We start from the raw sequence: 15,712 nt of genomic DNA on the forward strand, positions 1-15,712 counted from the left end.
AAGGTTTTCCAGAAATCGCTAGGTATTTCCCCCTTTTCAAAATCATATTTATAATCTGAAATAGTTTATTTCTAACCTCAGAGCCGCCATATTTAAGAAACACATTTGCCACACTATCAGCAACTGGAGCCTTATTATTTTAAAATCCTTTTAGTACTATTGCTAATTCTTCCTCACAAAACAAATCTTCCTTCACATCCAAGGTATCACAAATTTTATCGTTTTCTTCTATATCTTTTCCTGCAACTCTATCTTGGTTTAGCACATTCTCAAAATGTTCTGCCCATATCTCTTTAACTCTTTCCTTATCACTAATTGTGGCCCCTTTCTTATCTTTAACTGGGACATGTCTAGATTGACTACTCTCTCTCAATTTATTAGCGCGCCAGTACAATATTTTACTAATATGCCGTATAGCTACATCTTCTAGATCCATGGCAATTTTATCCATTTGCTCCACTTCACACCTCCTTAGTTCATATTTTAATGTTTTTTCCACTTTCTTTACATGTCTTTTGTTTTCAGATGATCTATCACTCAGAGCAAGCCCCTTCTCCTCACTATTAAACATAAAGCTTTTTCACTAATATCCCTAGCTGTATTCTTAACTTTCTTCCGTAAGACACCATCAGGAACTTCACAAATTGTTTTCCTGAAATAATTCCATCTTCCACCTTCCTCCTTCCAATTCTATCTTCCACATTGTCAAATTTTAAACTCTCCAGTTTAATATTCAACTGCTTCTGAAAAATTGTCTCTCCAATTCTCATCCTGTAATCTACTACAGGTTGCCATATTTTCTTATTCTCCATATTGTCTCTTTATTTTCTTTGAATTTAGCACAGCCTCGCAAGCTTCCCTTATGTTGTGCTATTGATTAAGAAATGTTTATTTCTAATAAAATTGTTCTACTACCACTACTGCTACTTTCATCTTAACTTCCCGGGAAGTAGTTACTCTTTCGAAATTTCAACTTTAAATTAACCCTAGGCACTACCAAATGGTAATCTTTACTCTTAACATCAATAACAGCACTCCTATATGCCTTAGTATCTGATATTGATCCTGCCAATATTCGGTTTATAGTAACACAATCAATAAAGTTTGCTGTCTTACCATCACGCGAATATCATGTTAACTGATGTTGGTGTTTGGTTATCTTATAACCAAACACCGTGTTGGTTATAACTAGATTGTTATACCTACAAAATTGCAACATTCTGTAGCCATTGCTGTTTTCTTTTCCTGCACCAAATTTACCTAGGCTAGGATACCATCTATCCCTATTTCTACCGACCTGGGCATTAAAATCTAATAAAAACACCATATTTCTACCTGAGACCCTGTATATTTGCTTCTTTAACTGTAAGTAAAATTCATCAGAACCACTAGTTCCGACATACAGGCTCTACAGGAGCATATACTTATATAACTGACACCCTGAACTTTTTAGTCATAAAATGACCGATTAGTATTCATATTATTCGTACCTTCCCAGCCTAAACTAAACTTAGCAGCTTGTGAGGCCTACTCCCTCTCTATGTACCTCATCCTTCCTTCCTAAGTATACCAATTCTATATCGCCTAATGTCATGCTTCCTATCCCTGGGATATGAGTTTCTGAAACTCCTAGTAAGTCCAGTTTGAACGATATTTCGTTCAAACTGGTACGATATTTAGAGTCGGTACGATATTTATTTTTTTAAACATTTCAAGTTCCAACTTTCATATTCTTTAGATCATTGAAATTATTTTGGCCTCAGGAAAAGCAATGTTCCCGGATACCAATACTGGGCGGGGACCAACACATCTTCTCAAGTCTACATCGAAATGCTTAAGCCGGCTTAGAATTCGACAGCAAGAAGTCCCTGGGACCTCCAGTATGAAGGGAGGTTTTGCGCAATCCTGGGCCCATATTTGTCACAACATGGTTTTCGGCACTTGGCGATGCTCTTCTATCAACAAGAGTCAAAATCCTGCACAGACAGTCCCAAGCCTATTAACTCCTGCTCGTTATATATCCATACCTACAAATATTATGCTAATACCGGGAGGTAACCCATAGTAGATAAATTAGCTAGGAAGAGATTTTTCTGCCTGAAAACACCCACCAAAACAGACTAAGCTAAGAAGCATTGGCCATTAATCAGAATCCTGTGTTAATGATGTGTCGTTTATTTCAATACAGAAACCCTTTTGTGAAATTAAATAGAAAAAAACAAGCGTTTCAACTAAAAGTAAGGACCTGCATTAAACTTTGAATAAACAAAATTTTTCAATATCTGAGGGGGCTTGCCACTCTTAAACCCCTTTCTTTGATTTTTTTTTTCCAATTCTTTAAGAAAGACTTCTTAGACATTAGGGTAGTTTAATTTGAATAAAAGCTTTGTCAAAGCAATAGAGACGCTGGTTTAATGAGTAAAAAATTTAGGAGGGTGCAGCCTCAATCATATATTGACTAATTTTTGTCTTTTTCAATGTTGTTCTGTGCTTTAAGTTGAAAAAATTTATTTTTTAAAATTTTAATTTCTGATTGTTAATCAGATTATGCCAGAAAGTTTATGCCCTCACGAGTGTTTATGAGTCATAAACACAAGTTTATGAGTTATGCCCTCACGAGTGTTTCAGGCACCATTCCCTCTCTCCACTCTACACCCACCAACACTCTTTCATAACAGGTGATTGCAAATTTAAAATAGCTTATTATTCTCATAAGACGGCCATTGGGTTTAAGGAGTCGTTCTTAAGGAATTGGGACAAAAAGTCAAAACTTTAGCATAAAGAGCAAGGTCTTGAGGAGGGGGAAGCCCCTTTCATATATGTAATAATTTCTGCCCGTTTTAGTTTTGAAGTTGCTTTTTACTTTCAGTTGAAGAAACTTTTTTTATAATTTAATTTATCATCGCTTTTTAATAACCCCGATAAATCCGGCTCACCCATCCATGAAGATTCTATCACCCACGAAAAAAAAAACTGTGGAAAAGTTGTTTTCATGTAAAAATGCCCTCCCCACTTTCTAGGAAAACTCCCCCAAGACAATTCCATACTAGCTGTAAATTCTAATCAGAAAATTTCTTCCAGATGACATCAGACGAAAAATCTTCCTTAGGGTATTTTCATTTAAAAAGGACTTTAATTTCTGATTGTTTTTAAAATCATGCCGGTCATCCCCTTCTCAGTGGAAAAGTTTCCCAGCAAAAAGGCGTTTTCCAGCAACGGGGTTTTAGTGGAGGGTTACAAAAGGAACTTTAAAAAACGCATCAAAAATTCTGAAACTGATATCTGCTCACTTACGATTTCCAGGAATATTTCTGGTCTATGCTGTCATAATGAAAGTAAATAATAACACTAAACCCCAAAATGAGCAGGATTTATTCAGCTGAGGAGAAGGACTGTCCCTTCCTCATCCAACCTCCGACTCAAGGTCGCAGAAACTTCAGAGTGTGCTCAGTAGATCAGAAATTGAAAGGTCTAGTCCTTTGCATTGGGTTGGAATTTTTCAAGGGGGATCCGTGGAGGGTCATTTTCTGGGGGGAGTATTTTCGAGGGGAGTTAACACCGGGCACCTTTGAGCAGAAAAAAAGGAACGCTAAATTCTTTTAATCCGTGTCAAACGAGGCATGTTCGATACCGATTAAAAACCAGAAAAGAACAGAAACGTCTAACAAGAAGGAAAAGGGATTGCGACTAATCAAGTTGAGAAGAGATATTGAACGAATTGTTCGTCATTAAAACTAAAAGTAATGAAAACCTAACCTGTATTAGGCTGAACTCTTATTACCTCTATTTGGTTGTAGTAGCTTAAATACATTTGTTTTGTTTTTTTTTGTGCAGAAGGGGGGGGGACAACTGTTTTGGTTTTCCTTTTAAAAATGTTGTTTCTTGTTTTCTTATCTCTTCTTCCATTATTCTAGTTGTTCCATTCTTCTGGTTTCGTATTTGTTTTGTTTTTATTCTTTTATTGTATTAATATAAATGAATAAATAGAACGAGTACAGCTTAAATTAAACGAGTACAGCAAATCAAACTTAATTCGTATATAAATATTTTACTATTATAGCATAAATGAAACCCAAAACGAATAGAAACTAAATAAACAAACATAGCAGACAAACATACAATACGTACTTACATAAATGAATAAATATACCTTAAAACGAATAGAGCTTTAATTACATATGCGAATCAAGATTGAAACGAACAAAAATCAATTCAAAGAGGAGTATGGGTTCTGCCTCCTCCCCTAACTGTAAAAGTCCAAAACCTTCTACGTCATTGTGGTTTTACTGTAAACAGCCCTTTATTACAAGCATTTTCTTACGTACTTATTACAACATTGAAAATAAAAGATGAAATTACGGTAAAATCAAATTTTGAACTGATGGGCTTTTCAGCTGTTGACATCATTATATATAAAATATTTAGCTTAACCTTATTTCTTCCCAAAACCGTTCACGACAAATTTAGTTTCCCTACAAACAATAATTTAGCTACTGCCTCCTTTCCTAACTTTAAAAAATCTAAAGCCTACTGCGTCATTGGAGCTTCATTGAAAGCGAATTATATTACAAATATTCTCTTTTCCAGTTATTACAGCATTGAAATGAAAATACATATTACACTATTCAAATTTTACCTATTCAATTTTATTTAATATAAAAATAATTTTACTTTTTCAATTTTATTTATTCAATTAGAATTAAACCTTTAGCCTCCTTATTGTATATTAAATGCGTTCGATATCTTGTGGCAATTAAATTTTTCTCTTTGTACTATATGAATATTACATTCAGATGCCCATTGGTACTGAATTTTAGCCCACTACACTTCTTCGCTTGTGGGCGGTTCTGACAGACACCAACCTGAACATACTCGATGAAATCAGGTTCTAATCTGGGTTTTTAGCCTGTTGATAAAATAAGTTATGACTATAACTGAAATAGGAGTAGTAAATTTTGCAAGTGATTGGAAACAGAAGCGATCCAAGCCTTTTGCTCACGGAAATTTAGGTTTTTCATTGGACGAGGGGAAATCAGGCTGCCCCTCTTTTGGATTTTCTTTTTTACTATTAATATTAATTATTAACTAAAAAGTTACCATAAACACATCCTCTCCAAATCCAAAAGTATTATTTGGAGGACGGATAATCAAGCAAATCCACAAAAAAATAGTTCACATTAACCTCAGAATGGATTTAAAATAAAACTCTCCAAATACCGAAGTATTATAAGGAGGACGGATAATTAAGCAAATTCACAAAAAAATAGTTCACATTAACCTCAGAATGGATTTAAAATAAAACCCTCTCCAAATACCAAAGTATTATAAGGAGGACGGATAATTAAGCAAATTCACAAAAAAATAGTTCACATTAACCTCAGGAGGGATTTAAAATAAAACCCTCTCCAAATACCGAAGTATTATAAGGAGGACGGATAATCAAGCAAATCCACAAAAAAATAGTTAACATTAACCTCAGAAGGGACTTAAGCATATAAAATAGTTAACATTAACCTCATAAACATAACTGCAACATCATCTATCCTCTTACCCCTAACTTAACCCTCAACTCCTTCCTTAACACATATCAATCAAAATAAACATACTAATACTAATAATTTAATACCATTTTGTTCTATCAATTATATATCCTATTAATGTTCTTGAATTAATGTCTTTGAAGTGGGTTAATGGGAGAACATTATGTTCTTCCACTTTTCTGTATTCCATTTCAATTTCTTTTGGTTGGTACTTTCAATTTTCTGTATGGACCGTGTGGTCCATACATGGTTTTGTTCAATGTTTATGAATCCATGCCGTTTAAATTCTAAGCACCTTGTTGATTTCACAATCCTTTTTTAGGTGATTCCAGAGATGGGCCCTTCAGTAGCTGATGATGGATTTATAAATACTTTCAAAACTGAAATGAATATGTGTGGAGAAATTGCTGTGATGAGACGTACCCAAGAGGGAAAAGTCTGTATAACATTCAAAGAAGGATTTGGTGCTCTGGCTGCCTTTAAATACCATGGGAAAGAGGTTCGTCTCCCTTCCTATTTAGTTACCTATAATGGTGTATTATGTACGTCATTCAGGGGAAAGAAGTTTGGTTCTGTTCCTTTTTAGTTGCCAATGATCTGAATTATGTACCTCTTTCATAGGAAAGAGTTTTTATCTATTCCTTTTTTGTTATTAATGATCTGAATTACGTACAACTTTCCAACTTCTTTCCAACCTCCTTCATAGGAGAGGTTTATCTCTATTCCTTTTTAGTTATCAATTATCTGAATTATACCTCTTTTCAACCTCTATCATGAAAAAAGATTTGTCTCTACTCTATTCGGGATACCAATGATCTGAATTATTTACCTCTTTTCAGCCTCTATCATGAAAGGAAATTCGTCTCTACTCTTTTTGAGGTACCGATGATCTGAATTATGTAACTCTTTCAAACCCTTTTCATGGAAAAGAGGTTTATCTCTATTCATTTTTGGTTATCATGGATCCAAATTGTGTGCCTCTTTCAGTGAAAAGAGGTTTGTCTCTGATTCTATTTAGTTGCCGATGATTTGAATTATGTATCTCTTTCAGGGGAAAGAGGTCTGTCTCTGTTCCTTTTTAGTTGGCAATGATCGGAATTATGTGCCATTTTCCAACTTCTCTTTTTTTTTCGTTACCAATGATTTGATTTTTGTACCTCTTATTAACCTATTTCAGGAAAGACGTCTATCTCTATTCTTTTTTAGCTACGAGAGATCTTAATTATGCAGCTTTTTCCAACCTCTCATGGGTGAGGTTTATCTCTATTCCTTTTTAGTTATCAATTATCTAAATTATGTAACTTTTTTCAACTTCTTTCAATGGAAAGAGGTTTATCTCGATCTTAATTCCTTTCTCTCCAAACAAAAATTACTGATATTACACCATAAACAAATAGCAGGTTAGTAATAATGCATAATTTTTCAGAATTAAAAAAGTTTGGGGGAGGCGCATACGCTTTAAATACACCAAATTGGTTGGGATTTCCAAAAATGTATTTGGGCGGTCAATGAAAAGTTTATTACTTACTAAAAATATTCATGACAATCTATGCATATCAACATGTCTGATCCCTGATAAAAATATCTATGTTCTGGCACATTTGGCTTCTCTGTGTCATACTTTCAACAGCCATCACAAGTGAAAGAAACCATCTTGACTAAATGCGAAAACTATAATCTTCTATATTTCTCTGGTCTCCTATATTCAGCTCTGGCTTCCCTGAGTAATCCGTATCTGAGGCCAAAATATCACTTGATATTGTAACGTATCCTAGTGGATGCTTTGTATTTGCACAAAGATTGAGTTTCTAAGCGATCACAAAACGTTCAGTGATTGAATAAAGGACGTACAGGAGGTCCCAACTGCGTGAGATTATGATGCTAAAACCTGGAGATATATCAAACAGCTCGGGGTAACGAACTGTAGTAAGGAGTTTATTGTTTTTTATTGTTTTAAAAAGTAGAGTTATGAGAAAGACTCAAACTTTAGAGTAAAGAGCGAGAGGTTGAAGAGGGGAAAACCCCTTTCATATACGGAATAATTAACGGACATTAAAAGTTTTAATGTCGCTCCTTACTTGCAGTTAAAAAAAACTTGTTTTTTTTTTTTTTTAATTAGCACATAAGAGCGAATAATAATCAACGTCTAAATAGTCAATACTTTTTTTCAATGTCTCTTCAAAAAAAACAAACTAGATGTTGAAGGAAAAGTATGACCAAAGAATTTCTCTATATTAAAAAAAAAAAAAAAAAAATGAAGGTATGAGAGTCAATCGTCGGAGGTGTATAACTCAGTCTAGAAATTTTTAGGCTAATTTTAAAAACGTTTTCTCTTTTTGTCGTTTTTTGTCGAAAAATTCGATCGGATAGATTTTGGGAAATGAGGGTGGAGGGGCAGTTGCCCTCTGGTCTCTTTTGACTCTTAAAAAGAGAAAATAGAACTTTCAATTTCCAGTTTAATGAACCCCTTCCGAAGTTTATACGACCACCTGTTCCAATAAAATTCTTATTTGCCCTTGGGGCATAATTTAAAACACTTGCCGCTAGGTTCTGGGGGGGGCACGTATACCCTGGAGTTTTGTTATATGATCTTTGGTCTATTTTGAACAAAACGTCTATCACGAAATTTTCATCAGATGCATTTCGGGAAAAAAGAGCTTAAAGGGGGGGGGGGGGCAAGTTGCCATCTGATTACTTTTGACTCTTAAAAGGGGAATTGTAATTTTCAATTTCTAATCCTTTTGAGTCCACTCCAAAGCTTATACGATCATCTTTTACATAAGTTACAACCCTTCTCCCGGGCTTTGGGGGTTATGTTGACCCCGAAGTTTTTTTGTTTTGTTTTTATTTAATCCTTAAACTAGTTCGAACAAAATGGCTTTATAAAAATTTTGATCGGATGTATTTGGGGAAAAGAGAGTGGGTGGTGAGGGGAGGTGCCCTCCCATCAGTTTTGACACTTCAAAAGACATAGATTGTTCAATTTTCAATCAAATGAGCCCCTCTGAAGTTCATAGGACCGTCCCTTCCATAGAAACCTTATATGCCTCCAGGGCATAACTTGCAACACTTGCCCCTGTCTCTGGGAGGATGTGTCAACCACGGAGTTTTTGTTATCTGATATTTAAACCACTTTTAACAAAATGGCTCAAAACTTTTATTTGATGTGTTTGCGGAAGAAATGCGTGGAGGGGAGGGGGGGCTGGTGGCCCTCCGATCTCTTTTGAGTCTTAAAAAGTCAACGAGAACTTTCAATTTTCAATCAAATGAGCTCCCTCTTAATTGTAAATGACCATCCCTTACAATAAGAACCATGTATGTCCCCAAGGCATAACTTGTAACAGTAGCCCCCGGGCTCTGGGGGGGGGGGTTGACTACGGAGTTTTTGATATTTGCTCTTTGAACTATTTTTAACAAAATGGTTATCCGAAATTTTGTATCACATGCATTTGGAAAAAAGGACGTGAGGGCGGTGGCTAGTTGCCATCTAATCACTTTCGACTCTTAAAAAAAGGGAATTAGAATTTTCAATTTCTAATCATTTGAGTCCCCTCCGAAGCTTTTACGGCCATTTCTTCCATAAGAACCTTATATTCTCCGGGGCATAAGTTACAGCCCTTCCCCTGGCCTCTGAAGGAGGGAGGGGGAATATTTTGACCTTGAAGTTTTTGTTATCTGATCCTTAGACTATGACTATCTTAAATAACCATCTCAAAATTTTGATCGGATTTTGGGAAAAGAGTGGGTGGGGAGCAATATATTCCCTCTGATCACTTTTAACTCTTAAGAAAGAAACAAGAACTTCCAATTTCCAATCAAATTAGTCCCCTCTGAAGCTTATACGACCACCCCTTCTATAAAAACCTTATATGCCTCCGGGGCATACCTCACAACATCTGCCCCGGGCTCTGGGGGGCTGTGTCAACCCCGTAATTTTTGTTATCTGTCATTTGAACTATTTTTAACAAAATTGCTATCTCAAAATTTTTACGAGATACATTCTGAGGAAAAAGGGCATGGAGGTGCTAGTTGCCCCCCCCCGATCACTTTTGACTCCTAAAAAGGGCATTAGTACTTCTAATTTCCCGAATGAGTTCCTTCCAAAGTTTATAAACAGCCCCTTCCATATGAAGTGCCTCTGGGAAAAATTAATAATAATAATAAAACATTGGAGCCTCATGGCCTTTAATGTGGCAATGCTATAGCGTTGTCTCTGATATATGGAAATGAGTATATGTTGATGTCACCTCTTCTGATATTTTGTCCCTCTTTTTATGTTATATGGTTCTAAATCAAACATTCATGGTATGAGGGGGGGAGGCCAAAAGGTGGTTTTTCGGTATCCTAAGGAAGCTTAATATTTTTAAGCTTCCTTATAAGTATTTAGTCAGATAAGTATTTTTTTAGTCAGTTTCTTTTTTTTGCAAAGAAGAAACAAGATATTTTTAAAAACCCAGGACGCCCCTGGGCAACAGGATTTTCAAAGGTTGAACACAGTCAAATCGTCAGCAAAATTGGCCACGGTCAACTTTTTTACAAATTTTAATTAAATTAAAACAGCCAGAGGATCTATCTAGCGCCCTATGAAGAGCAGCACCAAAAATTTGAACATGGAACTACTCGTTTCTCGCCGAAAGCAGACGACATAAGGAGGACGAATTGCTAGACTCATAAATAATTCGCTAATTTACTTATTTAAAAAAGCTTTGACACAAGAAACTTGTAACTTCTAAAAAGTGGCGTAACAAGGGGGGCAAATCTGGAGCGTAGTATTTTTACTACGAGCGTTATATTTTAGTATTTTTTTAATCAGTTTCTTTTTTTGCAAAGAAGAAACAAGATATTTTTAAAAACCCAGGACGCCCCTGGGCAACAGGATTTTCAAAGGTTGAACACAGTCAAATCGTCAGCAAAATTGGCCACGGTCAACTTTATTACAAATTTTAATTAAATTAAAACAGCCAGAGGATCTATCTAGCACCCTATGAAGAGCAGTACCAAAAATTTGAACATGGAACCATTCGAGAAAACTACTCGTTTCTCGCCGAAAGCCGACGACATAAGGAAGACGAATTTCTAGGCTCATAAATAATTCACTAATTTAAAAAAAGCTTTGACATAAGAATCTTGTACCTTTTAAAAAGTGGCGTAACTAGGGGGGCAAATCTGGAGCGTAGCCTCTGAGGAGGTACCAAACTGAGGTTTTGTTTATTAATACTATGATCCACTTGTATTGTTGTAACGAGGGTGAGGTTGGTCTGTAGACAGGTGGCCATTGTTCTTAAAATTCATAACTTTATTGCAGATCCATCTTTTTATTTTGATTTTCGAATTCTTTGCTTTCCAAAACTGTATTTTTTAAAAATAGGGCTCTATTCAACTAGATATTGCCAAGGATCTGAATATAAGAATTGGTTGATTATGTGAAATTTTACCAAACTGATTTACCGCTGTGGATCTGCTACTGTTATCATGGTGCTCAAAATAGTGAGGTGACTCTGTTTAAACCTCTGTTTAAATAGTAACTCTGTTTAAACCTCGTATCCTAGTCAGAAGATTTTTTTCGGTAGTGGTAGATTCGTTTGACCCCTTGGTGCCTATATTAGGCAAAACCCGAAGAAAAGGTTCAAAGCCTAACTAACGCGTGTTGAGTGTAAAATAACTATGCTGCCATCTCTATTCTATCTATAGAGATTGCTAGTTTTTAGGAAGTCATCAACCGCTTTTTTCGCAAACCAGTCGGGTATAATCTGTTTAAAATTCATTGAGAAAATTTTCCATAATAAAATCCATAAACGAAAATCATCTGATTTTGGAGTTGTTTTGCCACATGGCTGGCAAACTAAAATCAAAACCGGATGTGAATATTGATTTCAATTGTTGTCTCTATTTGTCCTTTTATGGATCAAGTCAAATTGACATCGGGTATCATCCGACAAGGTGAAGAGCAGTATTTAAAAAAAATCCTAAAAACCTAAAACCTATGTGGAGATACATCTCATTGTGTAGAGAACATCGACCAGTTTGCTAAACTGGTCGAATAGTTTGCTCTAAGTAAACTGGTCGAGTTGTATGCTCACCACCGCCCTGTCCCCTCCTCCTCTAATGTTTTTGGGAAGAAATTTTTTCCATGATCCGAAGAGAAGAAGAAAAAATATACAATTGTATTTAAATTTATCGTCGCTGTTCTGTCAGAAGGACGTGTGACATTTTCACACGTCCGAGGTAATTGCCAAAAACCGTTCGCTTAGTTTGAGTATGTTTCTTCTTAGTAAACTGGTTGAACAGTTTTCTCACCACTGCCCTACCCCCTTCTCCACTAATGTATTCGGGCAGTGTCTTTAAATATTATATTAAGACATGAGTTGTACAATTTGAGTCTGTTTTAGATTACTACAAAAAAAATGTTAAAAATTTGCCAGTTTGTTGCTTTAAAAATGCCAGTTCGTACTGGCATTTTATTTGAGTTCGTACTATTTCGTTTATTTGATTGTATTCCCGTTTATTTGATTCTTTATTCAGTCAGTATATGTAAGCGCCATATATTATTTTATTAAACAACAATCTCGTCATAGAAATGATAACTCGTTCGTTTTTTTATCATTTCTGTATTTTATCTGCATTACCTCATTTTTCTCTCTTTCTACTATAAAAGTTATGGATTTTTTTTTAGTTAACTATTGTTTTTAATTAATTAATAGTTAACTATTAATTCTGTTAACTATAGTCGAACTAACGAACTATTTTTTGGATTTGGATGTTTGGACTAGCGAACTATGAAATTGGGAAAGACTAAAACAAAATATGAACGATTAAAAGGGTATAAAAGAATCCATTTTGGATATTTAAAAATACTTCCAAAGATAAAACAAATTATTTATTCATGATACTGACTTAACACCTTCTCATCATGCCTGTAAACGATTAGATTTAATTCAACACCTAAGCATTTGGTAAATACTTTACACCAAGTAAAGTATTTGGACAGTGTGAAGTTAGGAAAAAATTATTACTTCGTAATATGCAGAATAAGTGTAACTAACAAATTTTGCATGCAGACCCGCAATACTTTACCCCCAATCATTCAATTCAACGAAAGAAATGGTAAGATAATAAAAAGGTAGTAATAGTAAGTTTATTATTTACCCCATAATGTCTAAAATCAAGGACCAGACCTTGTCCGTTTCCTTGACATATTTAAAAATTTAATCTTAATAGTAACTGTAATGATTCCGCTTTAACCCCTTTTTTCTGATACGAAAAGAAGAAGAAAAATTATACGAATATATTTAAATTTATCGTCGCTGTTCTGTCAGAAGGTCTTGTGTGACATTTTCAAGCGTCCAAGGTAATTGTCAAAAACCTTGGGCTAAGCTGTCCTCAAACAGAGGATCAGCAGGATAATGTAGATGAGGAGGATCGAAGTGTGGTTGAGCATACATTGCCCTCCTCCTGATTCTCTCTTTAAATGCAGCTCAGAAAATGGTTTTTGGCAACTATTTAAAAAGTTTGAAAATATAAGGTCATTTACAGTGACATTTAGGTCACTGTACAGTGACAGTCACTGTACAGTGAACAGTGAATGTCACTGTACATAACAGTGACATTTAGGTCACTGTACAGTGACAGTCACCGTACAGTGAACAGTGAATGTCACTTTACATAACAGTGACATTTAGGTCACTGTACAGTGAACAGTGAATGTCACTGTACATAACAGTGACATTTAGGTCACTGTACAGTGACAGTCACTGTACAGTGAACAGTGAATGTCTCTGTACATAACAGTGACATTTAGGTCACTGTACAGTGAACAGTGAATGTCACTGTACATAACAGTGACATTTAGGTCACTGTACAGTGACAGTCACTGTACAGTGAACAGTGAATGTCACTGTACATAACAGTGACATTTAGGTCACTCTACAGTGACAGTCACTGTACAGTGAACAGTGAATGTCACTGTACATAACAGTGACATTTAGGTCACTGTACAGTGACAGTCACTGTACAGTGAACAGTGAATGTCACTGTACATAACAGTGACATTTAGGTCACTGTACAGTGACAGTCACTGTACAGTGAACAGTGAATGTCTCTGTACATAACAGTGACATTTAGGTCACTGTACAGTGAACAGTGAATGTCACTGTACATAACAGTGACATTTAGGTCACTGTACAGTGACAGTCACTGTACAGTGAACAGTGAATGTCACTGTACATAACAGTGACATTTAGGTCACTGTACAGTGACAGTCACTGTACAGTGAACAGTGAATGTCACTGTACATAACAGTGACATTTAGGTCACTGTACAGTGACAGTCACTGTACAGTGAACAGTGAATGTCACTGTACATAACAGTGACATTTAGGTCACTGTTTCTAGTTTCTTTGACTTTATATTTGTTGCTGGTGTATATATTTTTTCATCTATTTGATTTATTTTCAGATCAATGGCAGAACTCTACAAGTCAGACCTCTTAACACTCAATGGGAAGTCATAACCCGAAAGGAACTTGCACTATTTAGTGACACATCTTTGCCGTTAATACCAACTTTGACTAGCGCTCCGAGCTTTGATTACGCATCAACTTTGGCAGCAATAAAATTATCTTCAAATGATCCTTTTAACGATGAGAATGAACGGCAAAAAGATCCACCAAGAAGACCTGCACCGCCGTCACGACCACAGCCAGTTGAAAACGGAGCTCCTGTTGTAGCTGCCGCCCAACCACCTACGACACTTGCTCTGACCAACCCCCTCACGACGTCAACAAGAACAATAAATGAATCTCCCGAATCTAAACCTCCTTCTGGCTTGGCCCCTGTTTTAAAGAAGTCACCTCCAGCTAATGCTCCATTCGTAAAAGATGATGAAAGAAAACTGCCTCCTGTGCCACCAAGAAAAATTCCTCCTGTCCCTGCCAGATCGCAAGGCCTAAGTCAAACAGCATTCCCCCCTGTCCCTTCTAGAAATAATACACCCCCTGTACCACCAAGGGCTTGAACCGTTTTAGTGACATTGAAACTTATTTCCTTGATGCTGTAAAAGAGCTTCGACGTTGTTTCTTATAGGAAGTACATGCTTACCAGAATGTGATTTGTTTTTGTTGTGTTATTTATAAATACTTTATTTTCGAAGTGTTACTTTTCCTAGTTCGCTTATAATTTATTTATGTCCATGGAAGAATACCCATTAATCCCTGCAAATGACAACTTAAAATGATTTGAGAAATTCTTAATATCACACATAAAAATACCAAGTTGATTTTATTAGGTTCTGTAAGGGTTCTTCCGTTGCGTTTAGGCCTTACAAAGGTGTTGTAGCCTTGATGAAAAATTGAAGCAGATTTTTGGTCGAATGATAGATACAGTATATACACTTACCCACATATTTTATTAATTTGAGAAAATTAACCCCGTCATTCTTTGGGACATTTTCAGGCAGTAGTGATGTACACATTTTTATATAAATAAAAAAAAATATTTAAACAGAAATAGCACATAATTTTCTTTGCATACATTTCAATTTTTTTTTTTCAAGCCTGTTGTATTGAATTTCTATCTGCATTTAACTATAATTTCGCATAAATTGCGCAAGTTCATGAAATGTTAAATTTCCTTTATCAGTTGGTTCGCTTTGTGTCGAATTTCGTAGAAGTTTCGAACTCAATTTTTTACCAAATGGTAATTTGTTTGTAGTTGATTTGGTAATTTCATTGTAGTTTTCCTGCCATTGTGCTAGTTTAAGTGTTTTCCTCTTTTTATTCGAAATCTTGAGCTGGTTTGGTTGAGTATAAGTAACTTCGCTAACTACAAAGGCTTGCATTCCGTTACAAAGAAATTCAACCATCGCTATCAAGACCATATCCAGTATTTTTTTATTGGGGGAGGGGTTTAAAAAAATCCTTAAAAACGGCATCAAAATGTGTTTATCCGTTTATATTATATTTTTACAAGTCGGAAAACATTTCAGGGGGAGGTTGAAACCCCTGGGTCTTTGATCTCGATAATCAAGTTCTACTTAAATCTTTCACTTGAAGCGTACCAAAAATGAAATTCTCCGAGCAAACTCAGTCCTTAGTTATCAAGGCTGTATCCAAGGGGGAAGGGGGTTCATTGTAAGATTCCTGCCCTCCAACTATAAATATATTACATATAAATAGTT

The 15,712-nt window shown here is 35.6% G+C and overlaps 1 protein-coding gene across 1 annotated transcript in view; it reads left to right on the forward strand.

The window, feature by feature from the left end:
- The window catches only part of LOC136035649 (synaptojanin-1-like), a 182,981-nt gene extending 168,239 nt beyond the window's left edge, over window positions 1-14,742 (forward strand). The window contains exons 18-19 of the mRNA XM_065717555.1: window positions 5,863-6,039; window positions 13,994-14,742. Coding sequence (XP_065573627.1) covers window positions 5,863-6,039; window positions 13,994-14,551 — 735 coding nt within the window. The 3' untranslated portion in view covers window positions 14,552-14,742. The remainder of the gene's footprint in view (window positions 1-5,862; window positions 6,040-13,993) is intronic.
- Window positions 14,743-15,712: the final 970 nt, after the last annotated feature.

The sequence above is a fragment of the Artemia franciscana genome, chromosome 14, assembly GCF_032884065.1.
Source record: "Artemia franciscana chromosome 14, ASM3288406v1, whole genome shotgun sequence".
Classification (NCBI taxonomy): Eukaryota; Metazoa; Arthropoda; class Branchiopoda; order Anostraca; family Artemiidae; genus Artemia; species Artemia franciscana.